Here is a 26,337-nt window from a genome sequence, read left to right on the forward strand (position 1 = left end):
ATATATATATATATATATATATATATATTGGTTTGAGTGACAATTTGGTCCCCGAACTTTAAAATGCAATAATTCAGTACTCAAACTTTCAAAATGTGAATCCAGCATTCGAACATTCAAAATGTGACAATCCAGTACCTGCCATTAATTAGACCGCTAATCAGCCGTTAAGTAACATTTGAAAAGTCAAAATTGTCATTTGAATGCCATCTAATTATCTTTATCAACCATCTAAACATTGACAAATAAAATAAACAATCCTAAATTCTAGATTCTTATAAACAGTCATCAATTTTTTTGAATAGAAGATGCTAGGATTTGGGACTGTTTAGTTTTTTTGTCAACGTTTGGATGGTTGATGAAGAGAATTAGATGGCATTTGAAGGGCATTTTTGACTTTTAAGTCACTTAATGGCTGAATAACAGCAAGTATTGGATTGTGACATTTTGAAAGTTTGGGTACTGGATTGCTACATTTTAAAAGCTTGGGTATTGGATTTGTTGCATTTTAAAGTTTGGGGACCAAATTGTCAATCAAGCCAAAGTACAAGGTACTGATCGGGGATTTTCCCTTTAATTTACACCTAAATAGAATTTTGTTTTCTGGTTCTAACCTTCCCAAAATCCCAAAGACATTTGCCTATGGCTTATGGAGCCTCACTCAATTTTCACCGACTTCCAATCTCCTTCCTACAAGAATCCTACCCACACTTGCCCACACCTCATTGCAGTTGTACATTGAAAACATCTCCCACGTTTGCATGTTACCATTTATGGAAGATGTTCCCAATGTACAACTGTAATGTTATCTGAGTAAGAGTGGGTAGGATTCTTGTGGGCAAGACATCTGGATTGATTTTCACCATCCATCATCCATAAATGGTAATGAAACTCCAAATTTGACTCTTAGGCTATGTTTTGTTTAAAGGACAAGGTAGGGAAAGGCAGGAAAACCTATCCCTACTATTTCCTTTAAACCAAACACAGCCTTAGAAGTTTCGGTTGGAAAACCTAAAAGCCTGAAGGGTTTTACTTTGCAGCGCCTCTTAACCATATGGAGAGGCAGGGCCAGAGTCAATGATCTATTTTTTCTTTCCTTTTTTCGGGACGAGGAGAGCCAATAAATACGGATTGGGAGAATCAAATTGGTCTATTATATTAATAATACAAGTGAGGATTCTAAGAACTTTGAGTCATATTGGCAATTTGAAACAATGGAAATTGCTTGAGGTGGTTTCTACTTTCTAGCACTGAAAATGGAAACGGTTCCAAACTGAACAAACAGCTTAAACCCAAACTTACCCGTTTACAAGAGCCTTCATTCATTCAGTGGCTTCTAACTTTGCAAGGTGGGTCCTGCACAGACAGCCCATGAGTAATAGTTAATGGATAATCTGGAAGGTCCAAATATCCTGTCGTTGAGCTAAAAAAATGCTTTCTCATGAAGGTTTTTTAGTAGTTTCTTCAAAGCGATTCAGTGAAAGTGGCTATATCAAAGCTTGAGCATGCTGAATTGGCATTAAGTTTGTGATGCTTTCTGTATTCCACTTTAAGTAGTTATTTTAGCAGTTATCAATCACCATTCGAGTCATTAATGAATCTACTACAGGAATGGATAGAACATGAGTCAATTATAAACTTATATAGCTCCATACGCATTTCACATTTGTGATTTTTTGCTTCTGTGAGGTCGAATTTCCTTCAAAATGGTACCGATAAAAGCTATCAGAATATACAAAAGTTATTAAAGCGCAAGTAAATCTGGGTCAAGACAAATTCCAGAAGCAAATCCATTTGACAAATTGACATACATTCTAAACCCACTCCTACTTCACTGGGCCAAGAAGTTAAGGCAAAGCCCAAAACTAAGATCCCATTGGCCCATTGATAGCTTATTAATAAGATTACCGTAAGAAAGTGGAAGAGGAGAAAAGAAGTGGCAGAAATTGGACAATAACATAGCATTGAAGGAGTCAGGATCTCCTGTCCATAAGAATTCTGTTCATGTATACTCAATAACACTGTAGCGACATATAGGGAACATTTCATCCTTAACATAGTATTATGCACGGAGAAATTTTTCAATGCACGGAGATAATGTGTTGTGGATAAGTGTGAACAGAGTTCTTGTGGGCAGGAGATCCGGAATTGCATTCAAGGAGCAAACGAGAAGATCACATCTCTGTCCACAACCCCCATAGCACATCCCTGCCATGTATTAGGAACATCTCCTGATGATGTCATCATTGGAGATGTTCTCAATACACGACGGAAATGTGCTGTGGGGCGTTGTGAGGCGGCCCCTTATGAGGCGGAGATGTGAACTCGCAAATGGGTGGCAAATGGGCCGATCACGGACTCACGCACCAAACAAGTGAAACCAAGCCAAGGCAGAGATCGATAATGGCATGTAGTCTCCACTTTGGTGGTCAAACCCAACCTGTTACCTCTAGCGGGGGGTGTGTGTATTGGTGCATGTCTATGTTAATTTGTTTTCTTTTATTTTATTAAGACCCAACACGTGATAGAATTTCCTCATTTGGTCTTTGATATTTGGTTGAGAGAGAGAGAGAGAGGGTTGCATTGTAATAGAAGCCAATGTCCAAGGCCTCCAGAGAACCTTCGGTGAATTTGAGTTCACTTGTGGAAGAGTAAAGCCAAATATTCCAAAAGATTTTTTCCTTATACTTAAAGTCTAGGCATGTAGATAAGGAGAAACAGAACATAGTTTCATCTTCTTCAAAGCCAAGCCATATGTACCCCAAAACTCTTCATTTTTTGCCACTAATTTTACGTATATAAGAACAAAAACATGTCCTCCCTTGATTTATATAAATCAGATGCTTCTGCAAAACAGTCATAATACAAACGAAAGCATGGAGAATATCTTCTTGGTTTCGCTTCTTGTCTTGTTAGTATCAGCATCAGCTCATGGAATTGCAGAAAACATATACGATGACATTGCCATGCTTGGAGAACTTGAAGACTTGAAGTTAGAAGAAGAAAATGAGATACAAGAGAAAGTTTTTGAGATCCCTGGATGGACAAGCGAACGTGGTGGCAATACCCTTTTTAATGTGGATAGCTTTGGTGCAATTGGAGATGGAATTGCTGATGATACCCAGGTGAGAATTCTCTGTGTGTATGTATGTGTTTAGTTTTTATTTTTTTAAATTTGTTGAGATTTTAAGGATTCAAGAAAAAGGAAACAGAAGTGCCTCTCTTGGAGTAAATGGCCTGTTTCACATAAGAACTAGAATTTAATTACCTTGGTATCATACATTCTTCAAGTAGTGCAAACTAATCGATGAAGTATTACTAATCCCATCAGCTGAGTTCAACCAGCAAAGTTGGTTATTGAATTCAAATTTGAAATTGAACGATGGGTGATAATGAGTTGATGAATTTGCAATATATATGACAATTCTTTCTTCTCTTTTTGTTTGTTTTCTTTTTTCCTGCATCGTGCGGTATATATATCTCAGGCTTTCGTTAGTGCATGGGATAAAGCATGCTTGACAACAAAATCAGTTTTCTTGGTGCCGGCCGGAGGGCGTTATCTGGTTAACGCCACTAGATTCATAGGGCCCTGTGCCGATAGGCTAATCATCCAGGTACAATTTATAATCATTCGGTAATAATATAATTCAGAGATTAGCGGTAGAGTTTCAAGTATGAATGCTACCATAGCTGTTGACACTGTTATGGGTTTACTTTGGATTGAGCTTTGTGCAGATAGATGGAACAATCGTTGCACCAGGCGAGCCCAATAACTGGGACCCAAATAACCCAAGAACTTGGCTTCAGTTCTCTAAACTCAACGGTGTAATTTTCCAAGGTAGTGGGGTTATTGATGGTTCAGGCAGCAAATGGTGGGACGCATCTTGCAAAAGAAACAAATCAAATGTAAATCTTCCATTTTATTGTGTTCTAATATATACTGTTTACAGATCAATCAAATAAAACTAGCCACGAGTCCTGAGTCCTGACATTTAATTTGTTTCTCCATCTTCTTTGACAGCCTTGCAGAGGGGCACCAACAGTAAGTATATCCTTCCAACTGATGGATGAGTGATTTAATCACAGTATTAATTAATTGGCTACGGCATTGTTGGCGGGTGAGTGCATTACATATTATCCTATTGACATAAGAAAAAATATAAAATTAATATGCAGGCATTAACAATAGACTCGAGCTCGGCGGTGAGGGTGAAAGACCTTACCATCCAGAATAGTCAACAGATGCATTTCGTCATATCTCACTCCGATTCCGTTCGGGTGTCTAACGTCCTAGTTTCAGCTCCGGGGACCAGTCCCAACACCGACGGAATCCATATTACTGGGTCTACTAACGTTGTGCTCCAGGATTGCAAAATTGGAACAGGTTTTCATACAATCTACTCAGCCCCCACCATTCTTTCTTCTCTTCTTTTCCTTTTTATTCTCCGACAGTCCGACTGGTGATGTCCATTGAAGTCTTTGCCAACCAGATGAGCGGCTTGATTATTACTGTTTTCTTTCTTTTATCAAGAAAACTAGTAAGGAAACACTAATTGCATGTAGATTGCAACTTACGGTAATCTGCTTGTGAATTGTGATAAACAGGTGACGATTGCATCTCCATCGTCAATGCTAGCTCAGCTATTAGGATGAAGAAAATCTACTGCGGACCAGGCCATGGAATAAGGTGAGTTCATATGAGAAGCCAAGCGATTAGAGCCAGTGAATAATTATTTACTGAAATCGCCTATATAAAAATTCCCCCAGTTCCCAGTCAAAATAAGTCATTCGCTGCCTACTTTATATGGATCAAATCAAGGTTATGTCATTTACTGCCCACTTATATTGAAGTCACCCACACTGAAAATTTGCCTTGGATTTATTAATTCTTTTTTTTTTTTGGGTTTAATTTGTTGGAATCTTTGAAACACAACTCTGTAAGCACGAAAACATCTTCCTTTTTAAAAATATATACTGAAAGTTTCCTCTTTCTCCTAAACACAATTAGCATAGGGAGTCTTGGCAAGGACAACTCAATAGGCATAGTGACGAAGGTGGTTCTGGATACTGCACTCCTCAGACAGACTACCAACGGCCTCAGGATCAAGACTTGGCAGGTAATTCTCCACCGCATGTCGGAAAACCCCACAAACACTTAATTTGAAGGACCATTTTATTAGACAAGGGAAAGAAGATTATCGGAGAATGATGAAATCCTCTTCTCTTATTTTGCTGGACAGGGAGGTTCTGGATACGTTCGTTCCGTGCGGTTTGAAAATGTGAGGATGGACGAAGTTGAAAACCCCATCATCATCGACCAATTCTACTGCGACTCTCCAAAAGATTGTAAGAATCAGGTACGTACTGTCATTTTCGCCTTCAACCCACCATGACCCAGGGCATTCTTGCATGATCAACAATCGTGCAAGGTGCCATCAGTTGGCCTGAACTGAAAGTAACTCCCTTTTCTCTTATTTGCATTGTTAGACATCGGCTGTTGAAATAAGCCAAATTATGTACCGGAACATCAGCGGAACCACTACGAGCCAAAAAGCCATGAAATTTGCCTGCAGCGACACAGTTCCCTGCAATCGCATAGTCCTGAGCAACATCAACCTAGAGAGGAAGGATGGGACAGTTGAGACCTACTGCAACTCTGCAACAGGCTTTGGCATTGGCAATGTGCAACCATCGGCGGATTGCCTGAACTCCTCTAACAAGGACACCCACTCTGACCATGACCAGACAAAGGATGCCCATCTCATAAAATTCAGCAGAGAGGAGATTATTCACACCGAGCTCTGACTTGAGAACTCCATAGGCACTTCGCACTTCTCAATAGGTTGCAAGTTGCAACACCAGATTTGTAGTCCATTGATTTGGGTAGACTCGTGGCAGTAGTCTACTGGAGATCTGAGGTCCCCCAACCCAGGTATTTATAAAATTAATATTACAGATTTACAGCTAACGAGAAATAATGAATATGTATATAGAATACTAAACATATCTAATGTTGTACTTAAGAAACCAAAACAGCAATTATCTAGAGATTGCCAGATTGGTTCTATTTCATTGCAACAGCCAGATATATGCGGTTTATGTCTTTGATATCACACAAATTACAAGGATTTAGTTATTCATTAAGCATCAATCAAGAAGCTTCAGCTCCATTAGTGAAGTGTGGTTTTATTAATATCTATGGAGGTGGAGATGGTATCACTGCTCCAAATGGTCTTTAATTAAATTAAAAAGCAAAAAAAAAAAAAACACCAAATTAAATGACAAACCGCACTAACCATAAGAATCCTGAATCCATACCAGTCTTGACTCTCGACTCTCGACTGTGCGGACCTATCCCTCTCCGCTTACTCTCTGCTGCATATTCTTGTCCTTTTATACATAAATCGTTCAAAAGAGAATATTGGAATCCTGGAACCATCTTTTTAATCAGCAACACTAATCAGCAATAACATCATAGAGAAGTTAAATCCCAACATTTCCAGGTTATACGGAACGTAGGGGACTCGAAACAACACTTAGCTGACAGGAACTCATATCATGTTGGATCACAATCTTACACATTAGCCCCCAGGCCTGGATTGCAACCATCTTAATCATTGCTCTAATTTTCTATTTGAATCTGCAGCAGCTATAATCAAATCTTGTTTAATTTTTTTATTGAGCAAGTCAGAAATATTTGTTGAGTATCAATTGCAGCTCACCAATTGGGAGTGAACAAGATTAAAACACCCAATTATCATACAGAACAAAGAATTAAGTGATACCAATACATTTGAATCTGGGCACTGAGTTACTTATTGCATTACATCATAATTCATGCATATACATTGCTCTGAAACATATTTTTGTAATGCACCAACAAGACATGTATCATGATTTATTTCATTTATAATTGGCACGCATGTTTCTGTATTTTTACTCGCCAACCAAACTAGTGAATACATAAAAGAGAGAATGCAAAAGTACAGGGCATAGAGGTCCAAGAAGATCCATAAAAAAGCAGTAATGAAAAGATGAAAATGAAGGGGCAAATCTTTTATCTGTCAACATCAGCATTTGGATACAATAGCAAACTTCCTTTTTCAATGTCATTTCCAGATTGAATACAGAGATTGGCAGGTCTATACATTGTTAAAACCAGTTTCAGTTTCCAAGCCATCATTTTGGAGACAATTCCAAAACACCAAACAATGTCATCTGTATTTCTTCGAACTGGAAGAGTAACAATATGTTACACTTGCACATCAACGTCATACCTATCTTTGTGTAAAGTGACAATCTAGAAACCGAGGAAAGGGCACTGCTTTCGAGCATGCTCTGGTATCAGCCTTGCCACAAGCTCTAGGGTTGCTCCCTTCAACTCTGTAAATAAGAAATCATTTAATATCAGCAGACAGAGCCAAATAGAATATACATACACAGAAAGAGAGAAAGGAACCTTGGGGTTTAAAGTTGAAAAGAGGAGGCAAAGGACGCCCATTAGGAAGACGGGTGCTCGGATCACGAAGTTCATCAAAAAATGGGTGAACACATGCCTCCAACTGCATCAAATAATCTAATAATAATAATTCATTCAAACAGATAAACAACAAAGGAAGCATTCACAGCTTCTGAGACAAATAAATGGATTGTAGGTGGGAAAAGGAAGCATTCACACACTTAACAGGGTGGGGGGGAGCACTCACAGCAGTGCATCGCAGATTTGGAGAGTACTGAAGGAATCTTGAGACAAGATCCACTGCTTCTGGGGGCATGCGTTTGTGGAATATCTGAACAAACAATACAAATGCAAGTTCAGTTACTTGCAAACAATAATCAAAAGTTAATCATGCAACAGGGAGACGCAGCATGCTCACTTTGTGCCAGGGGTGAACCTTGATCTGTGGAAACTTGAATTCTGTATAGTTTGGATTCATACATTTGATTTCTTCTCGTGTAGGTGTACCAAGTACCTGCAAACCAGTAAAGAAAATTAAATTTTGTGAAATTGACCAATTAAATATATATCAGCCCTACTATCATTACAGTCTTGCCTAAATAACTTGAGGTGGTTAAACAAGTTCCACTTAATAACAGTAATAATAATAATAATAATTTCCCATCCATTTCTTAACAGTATCGGGAACATTTCTTTGCTATATTTGGTTTTAGGTGGACTCCTCCATAGAACATCGATACACTGTTCCCGCCAACCTTCTTTCCCAAAAGAAGAAAAGGGGAACGTATGAACAAGGGCAGACATCCTACGGATGATCTAGGAAGAAAGGAACACTGGAATTTTCTCAAATAAATCACAATCCAGAGAGACACTAATTGGTCTGATAAAAATTAGAGTCTTCACTGATGAAGAACAAGGAGTTCTCTTGTTTAACTTCAGATGATATTGTTAGAGGATGGCTTGCTGCATCAACATCTACCAGAAACATCAGAGGTATTGTAGCAAGTTTACTCCCCTCCACAGAGGATACACAGACTTAGCATTGCAACCCAAGTAGATCAGCCATAGGTAAGTATTCAGAGACCAAAGGGTCATTACTCAGTATTCTGAGAAATGATAAGTTCCGGAAATTCAACAAGGGTGGAACTTCAAGCTATACCACAGAGACTTGGGGGCCATTTAATAACAGCTGAAGTGACTGAACTTTTTTTAATGCGCTGAAGCAGCTGAACTGAAAAGCTTATAACTGTCTTTTAGTGAATAAGTTTTTAAGGAGGTTGCCAGCTCCTTAATAGCTGAAGCTGAAGTTGGGTAGATTTCTCTTGAATATTTTATCACTTATTATTTTATCCATTAAAAGACAAAGCAATAAGTTGTTCAGTTCAGCAACTTCAGCCATTATCAAACAGTCCCTTTGTGCATGGATATCAAGATACAGGAATCTGCTTATCAAACAGAACACATAAACAATTATTTACTGGATGAAAGGAGAAATGGAAGGGCCACGGCACTTGAGACACCAGATCAGGGAAGTAAGGTATATAGCTATAACCATGAAAGCAGCCTTTGCCTGGATCCCTAGGTCTTATAATTCCTGCTCAGTCTAGTTTGACAGGGAGTTAGAAGGCAGGCACAGCAGGTATAATTTAGAGTATGACAATGACAATGACAATGACAATGACAACAACAACTAATAATAACCCCTTGGCTGCATTTATTTCAACATTAAAGTGGCTTAAAATGAAGTTCTTAACCTAAAGGATTAGGGCTAAAACTGAAATTTTCCAAAATGGATCATATCCACCCCTTTAGCTTATCACATGAGCCTTGGAATTGGAAAAGCGGTTACCTTGATTATCTCAACAAGTTGGTCAACTCCACTCTCTCCTGGAAAGAGAGGCTATTGAGAAAGGAAAAGAAAGACAACAATGAAAAGATCAGTACTCACACTCATAGCCATATTATACACATTACACCAAGAAAGAAAATATGCATTATCCTGGAGAGGACCTGTCCAAGCAGCAGCTCAGCAAGGACACAACCCACAGACCAAATGTCAATTGCAGTAGTGTATTCCGTTGCCCCAAATATAAGTTCAGGTGCTCGATAATATCGTGAACAAATATATGATATGTTTGGCTCGCCTTTGACCTGTTAATAAATAGATGGAGAAGAAACTTGAGTATATGACAAGGAAGATCATCTGCTTTAATAAACAATACCCGTACTGCTCTATGCTGAAACATCCTAACAATACCAAATGACTCTTGTCCATATTTATAAACATCAACTTACACAGAACACCCTAAACTCGATAAACACCAATTATGTGGAAATTATCATTTAATCACAATTACATGAATTACTAGTTGGTTCACAAGTAGAAGAAAACCATATTTAGCTTGGTTATTATTTATCAAAACCTTCTAAATAAGCAAAAGGAAAATACATCAACATGCATAGAAAAATAGGTGTCATACCAATACTTTCGCACTTCCAAAGTCACAAAGCTTGACCTGGTGAGTATGAGGATTAACCTGAAAGAATGGGAGGATTAGAGAGTTCTAAATAAAAAAGTAGTTAAACCTTAGATTGTATAATACAAACCAGTAGATTCTGTGGCTTGATGTCCCTGTGGCAAACTCCAATACCCCCATGAATATATAGCAATGCCCTACAGATCTGCCATTGTGACAAGTTTTAGAACTATCAACACAATCCAATGTCAGCTACCACAAAAAATTAAACTATTGTACAGTTCATATTGCTAACTACAACAATTTTGAACATGAAGAGAAAAGAAAAAAGAATGCTACTAAACTGGCATGGTTTGAAGTTTTTGCTTTTATTTATTTCTAGAGATTCTTGTAATCTCAAGTCACCATGTCCATATATGCTCATGGGTAAAGACCCACATGACTGACAGAATTAAAGATCAAACTATCCTGAAACTTTACCCAATTTCACAGATGAGTAACCCACAAAGATATAAACATCTTGTGTGTCTTTTGTCGTTCTTGTTGGTTGGGTAATAATTAGGGTACATTTCTTTTCTGATGGAAGGGTACAACCTAAGGATTGGCCACAAAAGTATTGGCAGGGGAAAAAAACCTATGCTATAATGTTTATTATTGGAAGTAGTTTTGCCTAATTGTGAATACGAGTAAACTTGGTTCTTTTTTTCTTTATCTAAATTCAACCAAGCAAGCAAGACAGTAATAAAAGGAAAATACTGACCTTTCTAAAACCATAATAACAATGATTAAATGATAATATAGGGAAACATGGAAGGTGGAGACAATGTCAGATTTTGTAAGCATAGCTACAGGAAACATTGTCAAATTCAAGAACAATGTGAAATCCTTAGGGTACAACCTAAGGATTGGCCACAAAAATTCAAGAACAATGTATAAAATAAAAAGATACTAGGACAAATACAACACGGAGAAAGAACCTTTTATGGAGCATTTGGGAGGAAGGTAATGATAGAAATTTCAATGACAAGAAATTGGAGCCACAAACCATTCGAGGGTAGTGACAATGGGAATTGACTGAATCCTCACTGGGAAGAGTGCAAGGGGGTCCATCATTAAAAGTTAGCAGGTGACTGCCAATACATGATACCTATAGACAATAAATACGGCACAATTTTCCAGTCTCCCACATGCCCACTCCAGCTATAAAACTATAAACTAATTTTTGATTTTTTTTTATCAGCAATAACTAATCCTTGATGGACGGTATACCTTCAACTTGGAGAGACTGCACATAGGGGAGATTGTCAACTTGTGATTAGCCAAATGCAATCTCATTCAGATAGGGAAATGGTATGTAGGCTAGATCATTGGTTTCAACTCAATAAAATGTTTTTTTTGACAAGTAATTGATACAATAATTTAAAAACCACAGCAATGAAGCATGGCATTCCACCATCCCAAGGCATGAGGAATAAAGCAGGATGCCAGAGGTATGAGCCTCCCAAGCATGGATATTTTAATTAGTAAATATTTTTTTAAATTAATAAATAATTTTACAATATAGTAAATGTCTCATAAAAATTGGAAAATTATGAGAAATTAGGAAATTTCAATTTATTTCATTTTTCTAATAATAAAGCCATCACACTTAAATATACAATTTAAGCATCCTCATCCTTAATTATGTAAGTATCATCAGCCATCAATATATCACTTGTAAATTTGAAAATTAAAATATCAAAATTAACAATTTACATAAACTTCCCCTTTTTTACTTACAGCATTTAATATTAATATTCAAATAAACAAATCTGAAGGGTCTTCATCCTCTATAGACTATGCTGGAGTCTCAACTCTAGTGTCTGTATGTCTCTATTGTGCACCTCCAGACATCTTCTTAGTGCCTTACAGCCCTTACCTAAGTCGCACACCTACAAATATATGACTCCAGTACTTTAAAACATTGGATTGATCCAAGATCTGCAAATTCCTTCACAAACCGCCTATGTCAAGAGGGTCTACCTAGAGATTAACTATTGGGATTCTTTATCCTCTTAAGATTGATATTGCATTCTCAGGTTAGTTTCATTTTCAATAGATGCCTTTTCAATCTTCTACTATCTGTTTGATTCCCTAATCCATACATTTTGGGATAACGAGCTTCTCTTTTCTTCCTCAAGTAATAGTAAGAAAAGAATAACTCTACAAAATCCACTTCTTTTATCATTTAAAAGACAGTCACGCATTCAAAATTCCAAACCTGATATGTGTAGAGTTTGACATATATCATAGGCATTCGTTGATTTGCCCTGCTGTAGTGTTTAGCTACACGATAAACTGTTTCAGGTACGTATTCAAGCACCAAGTTGAGATACAGCTCCTCCTTTTCCGTTGTTGAAAAAAAGCAATGTTTAAGTGAGACCACATTGGGGTGATCAAGAAGGCGCATTGTCTGCAACTCACGGTTCTTATATCTCTTATCCTGCAAAACCTTCTTGATTGCTACAGTTTCACCTGTTTCTAGGCACTTTGCCTGCAAAGCAAAATTAAGGCTAACAGTTATGACATTTAGATTCCAAAGGAAGAGCTAGTTAGGTTAACAAAATATTATTCAATGGATTGAGAAAATAATGACTGACTTCATAATAGATCACCTGAAATACAATGCCAAATGAACCATGCCCAACAACACGCTCTGCCATGTAACTTATAGTCTGTGAATTCAAAAAGCAGTAGAGCACTCAAACTTTTAATATGTAGAGAGGGAGTAAATATTAATGCAAACAAATCATAGAAAAGGAAAACAAAAGGAAAGGAGGGACACAAAGAAATATAAAATGAAAAAGCCTATATAAGTTTGAGGGCACATTTTTAACCCACAGCAGGTAATAGCCCCATCACTGCACAGCCCTCGGTATCAGCCAATATCTTAATGAGAAAATTTTTCACTTTTCCTTTAAAGGCCAAATAATAGAAACCTAATCGGAATTTTAATTTTTTTTCAAAATAAATTACACACGTATTATTTAGATATAATGTATCTTATTTAATTATTATTTTCATAAAGCTCTTCTAAATTGTACTTTGTAAGTATACCTTTAAAAGATATATGTATGTATGTATGACTTCTAAATAAGGAAACAATTTAACCAAACTTATATCTGAAATCAGGATGGAATTTTTAAAACATTTTCTGAGGTAATCATTTCAATCCACTTCTCCTCCAATAAAATTAATTCTCTCCAAAATACTACCAATCAAAAAAATAGTCAAAATTGCAGACTATAGCAATAAGGTGTGTTTTCTTCTTCCAAGCTAAAAAAAAATCACAAGGTATCTAATAGCAAGCTGGTAATCAAGCAACACATACTTGTTTGGGTTGACCATTTCTGCCACCAATTGTTGTTACAATAATGTGACCTGTCTCAGTTCCATTTCCATCCACCACAGTAGCTTCCATTTCCTATAAAAGAAGCATCCAAAATGAATGATGGAACACCAAAAAGAAGTAAAAATAACAACAAAAAACATAGAGAGAATATACTACTTCAAAATGTTCACAAAAAAATCAACCTTATCATCCCTGATCTTCATCTCATTAATTTCCTCAGGAAGTTTATCAACAGACATTGAATTGTCATTAGATTTTCCAACCGCTGAGGGAGGGGCGGTACCAGCAGAAGCCATATTGGCGAGGAGACACTACAGAAATCTGTTTATAACCAACTGCTTCAGCTCAAAACAACCACTCAACCTAGAAGATGAAGCATATATTAGCGGCTTCAGAAAAAAAAATGGTGGAAAAGTCCAAAATTACTAGGAAAAAGTAGTTAAGAATCACCACAAAAGCTAACAATTAATTTCTAACCAGTGTTTTAAAAGGCATGGGAGGCGTATGCATGGAGGCGTGCCTCCAAGTGAGGCGCTCCCAAAACGCCCTGAGGCGTATGCCAGAGGCGCTGACACCTCTGAGGCGTACGCCTCAGGTGCGTTTTTTTTTTTTCATGAGGCGTGCTAGAGGCGTACGCCTCATGGACATCTGATATGAAAAGACAGGAAAAAAAAAGAAAAAAGAAAAAAAAGGAAAGGAAAGGAAAGGAAAGGAAAAGAAAAGAAAAGGAAGGGAAAGAAAAAGAAAGAGAAGAAAAAAAGAGAAAAGGAAAGAAAAGGAAAGGAAAGGAAAGGATCGGGAAGGGAAGAAAAGATAAGGGGAAAGAAAGTGGTTTGCCCCCTGCCCCTTCGGCTGCGGGGTGAAAGGCCCCCCTGCCCCCTTTTCGATGCAGCCCAATTTGTTTTTTTTTTTGAGTTAGGGGGTCTTGCTCCACTTTCGCCTCCGCTTCGACAAGACCCCCCCCCCTTCAACTAATGTCATGCATCTTTATTCTTCTTAATATAAAATATTTTTATAAAAAATAAAAAAAAATGAGATCCCCCCTTCCTCTTCATCCTCCTCCTAACCCCCCTCCTCTTAAGGAGGCTTACACCTCTTGCGTTCTGAACTACACCTCACGCCTCTGGGTAGTGGAACGCCTCGCGTCACGCCTCTGCGTTTATTAAAAATAATCATCCAACCATGATTATGGTTCTAAGAATCGCCAGAATCAAGAAAAACTATTCTTAGAATTGATGCCAAATAGGACCTAAGGTATCTATCAGACTACAGTTCTCTGATGAACTCACCCCTCATCCTACCTAGCAACCTCTTCTCAAGAATTTTACAGAATATAAAAGGCACTGTAATAGAGAGCATGAACCATTTAGCTTAAAGCTTTTGAAATTAATGTAAGTTTCCTGTGGTGCTATTTAACTATTATAATCAGGAGATCATGGATGATGATTTTCATATTTTTCAAGGAAGATAGCACCTCTTATAATATAGAAATGGAAGGATGATAAACAGGAAACAGGATACTAGACACTAGAGATGATGATTATCCCTTTATAATGATATTTAAATTTGAGATTGAGTTTTCCTTCAAACCTGTGTTTTTAATGTTATTACATTTTGTGTATAGTCACAATTTTTTTTTTTATGTAAGTTTGCATTCTGTCATTTACATATCTTTTTTTATCAGCAAATTAATTTCATTTATTAATTTGAAACAAAGAACAAGTGTTTTAGCTACTCTGTATTCCGGAATACAATTCAGCCCCAATACAATACATCAGCCTTTTGTTTTACTACAGTAGCCTACAATTTTGGACAAAATAAAGTAGATCTATCCCCCCCTGCTTTGCTAGAACATTTGCCAATCCATTTGTTGTCCTTCTACCCATCAAAATTTAGAGTTAAAACTCTTTGCAAGAAAATCAATCTCCCTGAATGCAAGTCTGTGTTTCCAGGGTGCTAACTTTATTTGCTTAGCCCAAGGGCGAGTCTCTTCTACTTCCAAATCCCTTACTTCTAGTTGTATTGCAAGTTTCAAGCCTTGCAACAGAGCCATTATTTCTGCTTGAACCAAAACCAATTGGTCCTGAGAACAAAGTCACAACTTCTCCTTGCTCGTTTCTAAAAACTCCCCCTATACCTGTCCTTCCCAGATTGCCAAAAGAGCTGCCATCAAAGTTCAGCTTCAGCGTATTTGGCTCTGGAGGTTTCCATTCCATCCTTCCCAATTCATGGTGTGAATCTGTTTGTGCAACTAGACATTTTTTATCAGAAAAATGTCAACTACTTTTCGCCGTTGAATGCTGAAGAATAAAAGCTGCCAAGCCTATGAAATTTTTTCTAGTCCTTACTCAGAGATGAAAACTTCCCTAAACAGTTGTTGCTTGTAAATATAACAAAATAGTATGTAACCATGTCAGCCACTACTCTAATTGTATTTCTGATCTTTCTTAATGAAGTTGTTGCTTCTTTTGGTCCAAAAAAAAAAAAAAAACCTTCCCTGAACAGTTGTGACCTTTCGTCCATGAAAATAACGAAAAGGCAAACCTGATGAAATAAACGCCCAAATTTCAGTATAAAGAGTTATCGTGGAATTATTTCATATGATCTCGCCCACTAAAATGAATTCGAGTGCCACAATGTTCATGTTATCTCTATTTTCGAATTTTAAGTGATGCACTGATGACCAATGAAGAATGATACAACAACTTATTTATACTTTCCAATGCATTTAAAAACAAGAATATAGCTCAAGTTAAACAAGTGAATACCAAAATAAAAAAACAGATACAGAACAAAATTAAAGGAGAAAAAAGAAGCAACTTCTTTTCGTGCGTAGGAGAAATGAAAAGAAAACCCCAAAACGACAACAGGAACAACGTCGAAGAACAAATCAAGCATGAAAAGACAAGCGAAAAGGGGGGGTGGGCTATGCAGCAAAAAGTTGCAGAGGCCTACCATGAGCTGTAAAAATCTCACATTTTCCACCATTAACGGTGAAATTGAAGAATTGAGACATAAATTGCAGACGAGGGAAAACAGCCAAACCCTAACAGTGAAAGAACATTTCTCCTCTCGGACCTCTCCTCCTCTTCAGTCCTCCCCTTGATGAGATCCCTCTCTCCTCCAGCTCCAGGTTTGACCAGGAGTCCGTACCCGTTTCCCTTCGAGTGGTTATATTCAGCTTTGGTTCTGAATCTGAACGGGGGGCGGACCCCAAGAAGACTTTGTTAATCCACTTTAGACAACACTTTCCGCGTCCGTAGACAGCCTTTGATTTTGACACGCGTCTTTTTATAATTGGAAGCGTCAGTCACCCAGCTGACTTGCGCTCCCGCCGACATCTTTGTTTTTAGAAAAGTTAATGAAAATGAATAAATAATCAGATCTTTATCTTCAAACTTCAAACTGCAATGATTGAGTCACGACGGGTGTCAACGTATTATGACGTGGCACGCCTACGTGGTAGTAGAACACTCATACTGGGCTTAATGGCTTCCCTTATGAATGGGCCTTCTGTCAAAGTTGTGGCCCATTGTAATTGAAACATCATGCAAAACTTATGCAACAGGCCCAATAATTCACTTAATTATAGGTATAATTAAATGATTTAAAACCTATATATAAGTGATTTAAAACCAGACCCCATAGGACTTGTTGTCACAAACCCAAGCCCAATTATTCACTAGGTCTGGACGTCTGGTTTAAGACAAAACATAAATAACTTCTGGTTCAACTATGATACCCGAAATAGATTATACCAGAAAAAACTCGTGACTAATCTACCGATATTATAAATGCGGTAATCAATCAGGTGGTATTTATTAAAATAAATTTATAGCGGTTTTAATTTTTTTTCCAGAAAATTACTTAATTACTTAAAAACTTTGAATACAAAGTGGTGGGTTCGAAAGACACATAATGTAAACCCGATACTATTTGCCAGGCATCCGAAAGAAGATGTTTCCATCGCGATGGAGCAATTGGATCTTTTGACTTCATAAGATTGATGACGGATAGACAATCGCCGAGAATAAGCATATTTCCTCCTCGAATCCGATTAGCCACCTTCATAACTAATAACATCCCTTTCATCTCCACCATCTCTGCATCCCCTTTGAGCACTAAACATGATTTGGCCATTATGAAACATCCATCGCCATCAACTGCTAGCCACTGCTCCCCTTCCATCTTTATATGAACCATCAAAAAATATCCTCACGTCCGAATGTTGGCTAATTTGTCTGTCTTCTTCATACTGAACCTGTAACCCATCCCCTACATGTGCTTGTAGCTCCACTAACTCCATCCATAATTTTCTTATTTTATCAATTACTCGTTCTGGTACAATCGTAACTCCATTGAACATAACATCATTCCTAGCTAGCCAAATCATCCATATTACTAGAGCCTGCGATTGCAACAAAAAATCTGCATCTGCTATTAGACTCACTCGCTGAACACTATTTGTTAACCATTCAGCAATTGCGTTCTTCCTCACCCCATCCGGCCTCCAACCGATACTACCAAACCAGATAGCCTTTGAGAAACTGCACCACCAAAATAAATGCTCAAGTGTTTCTTCTTCTTGTGCACAAAAAGCACGCCTCCCGTCAACATGTTGTCCTCACCATCTGTCTTTGGTAAAAATTAACCCTTGCACCAGTATCCACATAAGTATATTAGCTTGTTCATGTATGCAACTCCCAATCAACAAGTTATAAACTGATTTAACAGTTAACTTTCCATCCCTCTCATAAGTCCAGATCCACTCATCTTCTTGTGAGGTATACTTTGGTAATCCAATTCTTGTAATAGCTTGCTGAACGTCGAGAGGGGATATAGAAGAAATAAGTTGCATGTTCCATAGCCCGCTTTGTGTAAAAAGATCAGCAACATAAGAAACCCCATCATAAATCTCATCTGTTGGCCTCTGCAGTATAAAACCTTCTAAGTCTGGCAACCAAGGGTCACCCCATATTTTGATAGTAAGCCCATTCCCCACCCTTTTACAACAATCTCTTTGTAATAGATTACGGGTCCTACAGAGACCTTTCCAAAAAGGTGAGCTGCTACTCCCCACAGAGACTGTTAGGAAATCAGCGCCTTTAACATATTTCTTTATTAACAGTTTACTCCAGAAGGACTCCTTCTCTGTCATAAGTCTCCAACCAACTTTGGCCAATAATGCATTATTGAATAATTTCATCTTCCGAATACCCAATCCCCCACATCTCTTTGGCCTACAAGCTTTCTTCCATAGCAGATCAGTACCTGGACCTGAATGTCCATTCCAAAAGAAAGATTTCATAGTGGTTTCAATGATAGAACAGGTCTGAGTTGGAAAGGAATGAACTGACATAGTATATGTAAGCAAAGCTGACAGCACACTGTTAATCAACATTGTTCTCCCCATCTGTGATAAACAATTTGCCCTCCAGCCAGTCAGTCTTTGTCTTTACCCTATCCACAACTTCTTGGTAGCTTTCAGACCTTCGATGTCCAATACAAAGAGGCATCCCCAAGTATCTTGCCCGTCGACCTAGTCTCACCACACCTAAACTTCTAGCAATTAACCTCCCTTGTCGTTTCGGTAAATTCTTACTAAATAAAATACCAGACTTTCCATAATTAACCTCCTGTCCAGAACATCTCCCAAACTTGGCGAAAATGTTAACCACCTCATTCATCTCTAATAGAGAAGCACGTCCAAATAAAAGATCATCCGCAAATAAAAGGTGAGATACCACCGGGCATCGTCTACCAATTCTCACTCCATGCAACGTTTCCCTTGCAATAGCTTTGCCTATCACCAAGGAGAGCACATTCATCCTCAATATAAAGAGAAACGGGGATAATGAATCACCTTGACGGAGACCTCTTGTTGGTTCAAAACTATTGGACTCCACCCATTAACAAGGACAACAAATCTTGTAGTGGAGATACACGTTCGAATTAATTGAATCCAATTAGATGAAAACCCCAAACCCTCCATAACTTCATACAAAAATCTCCATTCCATTTTACCATAAACCTTAGCCATGTCCACCTTAAGTGCAAAAACTCCATGTTTGCCTCTCTTCTTTCTCATATAATGAACAACCTCGTGGCCAATGATGACATTATCAGTTATTTGTCGCCCGGGAACAAATGCAGCTTGCCAAGGAGAAATAATTTTATGTAACACCACTCTTAGCCTATTTGCAAGGAGTTTTAAAAACATTTTATAAATTATATTACAGACTAAGGCCGAAAGTGATGCACTGAATCCGGAAATTTTACCTTTGGAATCAAAACTATATTAGTAAGGTTAATTTCCGGATATAAATTTTCACCATTAAAAAGAGATTGGACCAAGGCAACTATATCAAACCCAATAATGTGCCAAGTTTTACGGAAAAAAAAAATAGCTGAGATATCATCAAGGCAAGGAGCTTTAAGAGGACCCAATTGGAAGACTACATCTCCAACCTCCTCGTACGTGGGGACTCTACATAGCTCCTCGTTTTCTTCTAGTGTAATGTGTGGGTGTAACAACTCCTTGATTGCAGATGATATGACCGGGTTGGTAGAAGTAAAGATGTCTGAGAAGTACGTCACAAAAGTATCTCTGATTTCTTCCTCATTATCAATCCAACTGCCATCTTCCTTCTTCAATCCATCAATTGCCAACCTCCTTCTATTAATAATAGTACACAATTGAAAATACTTCGTGTTTCGATCACCTAATCGCAACCAATTTTCTCTTGACCGTTGTCGCCAAAAGATCTCCTCGCGCTCTAGTAATTCATCCATCTGTCTTGCCAATTCCTTCTCTCTTTGTAACACTTCAACAGTAGGATATCTCGACTGGAGCGTCTCCAGTTCCCTTTGTTTTTCCTCTATTTGACGAAAGACATTACCAAAGACTTGTCGATTCCACTTACTAAGAGCTAATCTCATTCTTTTGATTTTATAACATAAGTGGCCACCCTCCGAAACATTGGACCCATTTGTATTCCTTTGCCGATTACCCCATACAACTCCTTCAAATTGTTCATGTCTAGTCCACATCATCTCAAACTTAAATCTCTTCCTGCACACCCCCTTGTCACCAACTAAATTCAACAAAAGAGGACGATGGTCTGAACAAGTTGCAGTGAGATGTAGTACTGTGGCACGGGAAAACATCATCCCTGTTTGCTAACATTCTATCTAATCTCTCCCTTACATTAGCCAATCCTACTCTTTTATTGGTCCAAGTACACCTATTCCCAGAAAACCCCATATCTGTCAAACTACAATTATCCATAACCCTTTGAAATTCACTTCTACTTGAAGAGCTGCTACTTCTTGTACTATGGCATTAAAGTCACCACAGCATAGCCATGGTCCATTATGATGTTCAGACTTTTCGCAAATTCTGTGTATCAAAGCAGTCTCCCATCTTGCCCTCTGACGGTTTAAGAAGTCCTAGGCTCTAACAATAGTATCCGCCTTGGACAAATTGAGCTACTATATCAAATTGAGTTCCTTGGCCTAATTTTCAACTTTGAGCTAGGGTGCAGTGGTGGATCCAATGTATTGGGCCTGAACTTTCAGGCAGGTGCATTCAAATTTTAACAAATTTTCAACCCGAGAGCCCAACCAAGTATGCCCCCTAACTTTGAGATTATCTTAATGGGTAGGACCCATCAAAAGATGAATCCTAATTATCATGTCTCAAATATATGGCAAATAGGAAGTGATGAGTACAGGTCCAATCTTCATAATTGTTTTTATTGCGGGTTCAAACTAAAAACAAGTAAAAACGATATGGCTGGAAAATAGATTGTTCCTCAAAAAAATACAAAAAAAAAATATGTTCTTTAATTTCTGATTTCAAAATTTAGAAAGTTTGGAAATAAAAACAGAGTTCTTTTTGTTATTGTAGTAATTCCAAAAAAGTAAATGAAAACAAAAACATTCATGATGTAAAACACCCCTTAATTATACTTAAAATAAAGTAAAATAAATGATTTATTTAAAATGATATTCCTAACATTTTGTTTAACTTATTACTATGATGATCAACTTTGGTAGTCAATTTTCAACAGCCTCAGCAGTCAACAACGCTCTCCTTGAATGACACGCTAGCTCACACTATAATTTATCCGAGACAGGATCAATTACCCACAGACCACAGCCGATCCCATCCGTGCATTGGGAGTATCTCCCCATGACAAGCACGGGTGATGTCCCCAGTGCATGGAGGGGATGGCTGTGGGCACGCTCTGTGGGCAGCTGATCCCATCACAATTTATCCAGCATTGATATTATTAAAAGGAATCTTTATGAGTTTGAGAAAGGCCCCTGTTAACAATGCAGCCAAAGTTTTCCTATTGTCGAGCCATTCAGCTATCCATCTGCCTATTAGCTTTTTGGGTTTTGGTTGCATGATTTGAAAAATGAAAATTGTTTAAATAGGGTTCCAGCTTACATCAGTTTTTTTTTTTTATTGAATGATTTGGATTATAATCTAAACCCAATTTCAATTGGATGGAACATGTTTTGTGATTAAGGCTATATTTGGTTTGAGGGAAAAGGTAGGGAAAGACAATAAAATCTATACAGGATTTGTAATGGTTTCCTATATTTTCCTTCTTTTTCAAACTTTTTCCTTCAAACCAAATATAGCCTAAATAATTGGATTTTTAGAGGAAAAAAAAGTCTAAGAACCATTGAAACAAAAAGAAAAAAAACTATTTCAAGGAGACCCCTTATCCCAATATCTTTTCATAATTGAAATGCACGTCTCATTTTCTCTCTTAAATCAATAAGAACAATTTTGAAGCTTTGAAAAGTGTAAAACTTGCAGCAGGAGGAGCAAAGGTAACCAGAATTCATTAAAGAAAGAACAAGTACATGCCAAGATGTATAAAAGAAAAGGGGAGGATCCCAGAGAGATTATAGAAAAACACCCCACACTTGGCTAAGCCATCTGCTATATGGTTTTGTTCCCTTGGAATCCAAATTAAAGTTGAGTTTGGAATTCGTGTAAATCAAAAATAGTTTAAAAGTTTACACCAGTTCCACTTTTTTCGCATTTGGAAGGAGATTGTAATTATGATCAACATAAATACTACATATCATGTAAAACTTTACACTCTTCACCCATCACATTTTTAAAAAATCAAAGGTCCCTGGCCTCTACCAAATAGTGGCTCAGTCTCCAAGGGCCCCCCTCCCTGTTTCTTAGCCAATTTATGGCATTTGATGAATACCTGCAACGGTTATGTTCTGAATTCCCGGATTTTTTACTATTCCGATTCCAGTGACAGCACCCATCACCTCAGCCTTTGTGGAGTCAGCCAATCCAATTGGACCAGCATATGTTGCTTCTTTCATACCTTACTATGCTTCCAATGCCAGCTAAACCAGGACTACCTAGAGAATTTCCCATCAAAGTTTAGAGTCTCTTTCCATCACCGAGAACAATTAGTCGTCTCGGGATTGTTTGATGAGGGTGCGGAAGAAAGAGAAAGGAGTGAACCTCTCTCTTTTGAGATCATTAATTGAGATTACTTCGAACAAATCTGAATTGACTGTCCACAGATCATAGAGGTAAGTTACATCAGAAATTAATTCTCCAAGGGCCTAAATTTATTTTCAAAGAGGCGTTTTGTTTCTTTCATCCCAAAATCCCCACATCACTACCTGTCACTCACCTTTATTTGCAGATAACTGTCGAGTTCTATGTGAAAGCTTCACCAAACTCCATAGTAATCAGTAGTCAAATCAGTGCCGAAAAGATTTGAGAGACTACACAGCAGAAAAAAATGCTAAGTAGAGCTCTGTCTATGAAGATAATGGGCATACGATCAAAATACTTGGGGGCTTGGATCGAAGAGGAGAGAAGTAAGACCCACCTCTATAAGGAGCTGACTTCTAAAGTGGAAGGCAAATTGGCAAATTGAAAGCCTTCTCTCGGGCAGGGAGAACTACTACGCTACAATCAGTGGCACAGAGCATTCCCACCTATCTAATGATGACATATATGTTTCCATTGGAGATGATGCAAAGAAATTTATGTGGAAAGGAGACAAAGATTAAGAACAAGCTAACAATATCTCTTGGAGAAAAAATTGTAGACCAAAGAATAAAGGAGGGTTGGGATTGAGGTTGGCAGAGCCAATGAACACAGTTTTTTTCTCAAATCAAATATGGAGACTTTTAGAAAGGGAGAGAGGAGATGTGGATAAATCAAATACGAGAAAAGTATCTACAAGGGAAAAGTTTCTTTGAATGTGATGAAGGAAGATTTCGCCCGACCTCATAGTTATGCAACACGTGGCAAAAGCAACAGCTAAGCACAAAAAACGCCTAAGGCGCGAGCACCAAGGGGAGAAACCGGCTGATCGAACTCCCCTACCAGCGGTCCGAACTCCCTACTAGGAGCCCAAATTCACCCTTCGGCCCCAAACCAGACAGTAATCCGAACTGGCCTGCATGTAACAGTTTGGGACATACCTCGCCGAACTGGCCTGCCTTGTAACAGTTCGGAACAGGCCTCACCGAACTGGCCTGCCTTGTAACAGTTCAGAACATACCTCACCGAACTGGCCTGCCTTGTAACAGTTCGGAACATACCTCGCCGAACTGGCCTGCCTTGTAACAGTTCAAAACATACCTCTCCGAACTGGCGTGCCTTACAACAGTTCGAGACACACCTCGCCGAACTGGCCTGCCCTATAGCAATACAAGATATACCTCTGAACCCAAGACTTTGCCTTGCTCACCACTCCACCACATCGCCCTCAGGACACCAAAACCAAACAAACCGTACTATGCCTGACACCGAGGAAGTCCGTACCCAAGGGCGGCGCACCTGAATGACTTGGGATCTGACGCTTGACGGCCGCACTCCAAACGGCCACCTGCCACCGCCTCCTGACACTGCCATCTCCAGTTAGAGAGACGGTTCCGACAAAAGGCAGTGACGGTTTTGTCCCAGTAGAAAGGATGACACCCGAACTGACAGATGCAAGGGTAATCATTCCCGACCTGACAAGAACTTCGGAGTGAGTGCGCGAAGTGATTATAAAAAGCCCCCTTGCCCCAACAACAAGGTATATGAACTTTGCGCCATCTGTTCTATACTTTGCCTTTGAGAGAATACTAACTTGAGCTTCGGAGTTATCTCACCGGGTTCCCCCTAGAGTTCCCTCATCTTTCCCGTTTCAGGCTCCCCGTCGCTCCAGCTCAGAGGCAAAATCGTTGACAGTTAAGACCAGCCGGATTGCGCTCCATCAATTGGCGCCATCTGTGGGAACACTTCTAAAAGCCTCCCTCTAAATCTCTCTTACCTACCCTTCTTTCAAAAACTCCAACACCCATGGCCTCCTCCAACAGTGTTGGACGTGCAACAGAAACGGCCACCACCGGAGAACAACTCCACGTCCCACAGAGTGCATTGGGCAGTTCACCATCCCTCTTTCAGTGGATGGGATCCCTAGTTTGAATGTGCCACAAGCAGTGGCGCCCCTGAACCCTCCTTCGTTGAACATCCTTCTTCCACTCCCCATTGAAATGAACTTCGTTGAACCAATTGTTGTCCCACTGACAACCCGCCAGAACCAGCTGGACGATCTAATACAATGCATGCGAGCAATGCAAGCCCAAATGCAGCAATTCCAGCAGCACCAACTCCAACAACACCAGGTACTGCATCACCTCTCCCAACACCATTATTAGCAACAGTTCCCTCAGCTACCCTTAAACCAGTCACTGCTCCCCCCCCCCCCCGGCACCCTATTTCGAAGCCGGTCAAAGCCTCCCCTCAAGGTGGACGACCTCACCAAGGAGAAGCTTCCCGACCCCAAAACCCCCCTAATAGTCAGGCCTCATCCCCATGCCGAAAGCAAAGAAAGATCACCCCCCGCCTCGTAGCTCGCGGGTGGGTCAGGAACCTCGCCCACAAAGTTACCTCGGCGCTCCAAGCCCGAGTTCCCACTCACGGAGAACCGGTTCAGTGCCCTAGCAGCAGGCCAGTAGTCCGGGCCCATCAAGTTCGGCAATATGGAGGCCAGCAGCGCCAGCACCAGGCCCGCTCAAAGAAGGCGCCGAAGAAGTCGCCGAACTGCTACCCGTGTCCTACCTGAGCTCAGAGGCAAGGAAGAGATGAGCTCGGACGAGGTAAAAACCGTCCCTATTCTCTCAGTTCCTTCCCCCATTTCATCAGAACTTCTGGCAGTCCCCTTGCCTCGAGACTTCAAACTTCCATCTCTGGACAAGTACGATGGGTCCTTTGACCCCAACGACCACGTCGACGCATTCCAATCACAAATGCACATTGCTAGGGCCAGCGAGTCATGCATGTGTGTGGCCTTCACCACCACCTTCAGAGGGGTGGTCCGCACCTGGTACCGGAACCTAGCTTCCGGATCAATAAGATGCTGGGCCCAGTTCGTGCAGATCTTCACCGCACACTTTGTTACCAGCAAGAGGTGCCCCAGAACCGAGGAAAGTATCTTCGAGGTAATCCAAAGAGAGGGAGAACCAATTCGGAGCTACATCAAGCGGTTCAATGAAGCATGCTTGCAGATCCCTTGGTTAGATCCCGCGGTATAGCTCGCTGCGGCCAAAAGAGGGGTGACGCACAAAGAATTCAATGGCACATGGTGACCAGCTAGCCAGCAATCGTAGTCGACTTCCTCAAGCTTGCGGACATGTTTATGAGAACAGAGGAAGAGATCAACCAGAGAACCAAAGGCGGAGTTGAAAAAAGAAAAAGAGAAGGCGAGCCCTCTAACCCCGGCGACAGAAGAAGCCAGACCCAAGAGGTGAAGCCAAGCCAGCCGTCTTGAGCTCCCTTAGCAGTTCGGATGGATTACACGCCGTTGAACACAAGGCGGACCGAGATCTTGATGACGATCAAGGATGCCCCCTACGTAAAGTGGCCACCTCACCTAAAGAGCAACCCAAACGAAAGGAAAAAAAAATCTATATTGTAGTTTTCATAAAGATCACGGTCATAGTATCGAGCAATGTAATAA

The 26,337-nt window shown here is 39.4% G+C and overlaps 2 protein-coding genes across 7 annotated transcripts; one reads left to right on the top strand and one right to left on the bottom strand.

Annotated features, from left to right (window-relative positions):
- The first annotated feature begins 2,575 nt into the window (after window positions 1-2,575).
- On the top strand, window positions 2,576-6,074 carry LOC148862802 (putative polygalacturonase At1g80170). The gene is made up of 9 exons (XM_088978586.1): window positions 2,576-3,125; window positions 3,486-3,614; window positions 3,736-3,906; window positions 4,022-4,042; window positions 4,177-4,384; window positions 4,606-4,687; window positions 5,009-5,117; window positions 5,241-5,357; window positions 5,488-6,074. Exons 1-9 carry the CDS (start codon window positions 2,841-2,843, stop codon window positions 5,803-5,805), a joined length of 1,440 nt encoding a protein of 479 aa, XP_088834712.1. The 5' UTR covers window positions 2,576-2,840; the 3' UTR covers window positions 5,806-6,074.
- A 953-nt stretch (window positions 6,075-7,027) lies between these two features.
- On the bottom strand, window positions 7,028-16,687 carry LOC148862803 (shaggy-related protein kinase epsilon-like). Of its 6 annotated transcripts, none has more exons than XR_016110016.1 (13): window positions 16,283-16,687; window positions 13,510-13,690; window positions 13,307-13,399; window positions 12,591-12,650; window positions 12,197-12,469; window positions 10,067-10,141; window positions 9,940-9,996; window positions 9,470-9,610; window positions 9,309-9,359; window positions 7,878-7,973; window positions 7,707-7,790; window positions 7,460-7,576; window positions 7,028-7,383 (listed from the first exon to the last, which is right to left on the bottom strand). XR_016110016.1 is itself a non-coding variant. In XM_088978587.1 (13 exons), exons 2-13 carry the CDS (start codon window positions 13,621-13,623, stop codon window positions 7,301-7,303), a joined length of 1,230 nt encoding a protein of 409 aa, XP_088834713.1. In that variant the 5' UTR covers window positions 13,624-13,690; window positions 16,283-16,687; the 3' UTR covers window positions 7,028-7,300. The 6 variants fall into 6 exon arrangements, 4 of the variants coding, with proteins under 4 accessions (XP_088834713.1, XP_088834714.1, XP_088834715.1 ...); XR_016110015.1 differs by having other exon boundaries at window positions 7,681-7,790; XM_088978587.1 differs by having other exon boundaries at window positions 7,460-7,562.
- Window positions 16,688-26,337: the final 9,650 nt, after the last annotated feature.

This window comes from Nelumbo lutea, chromosome 3 (genome assembly GCF_056320005.1).
Source record: "Nelumbo lutea isolate HS-2025 chromosome 3, American lotus-T2T, whole genome shotgun sequence".
Classification (NCBI taxonomy): domain Eukaryota; kingdom Viridiplantae; phylum Streptophyta; class Magnoliopsida; order Proteales; family Nelumbonaceae; genus Nelumbo; species Nelumbo lutea.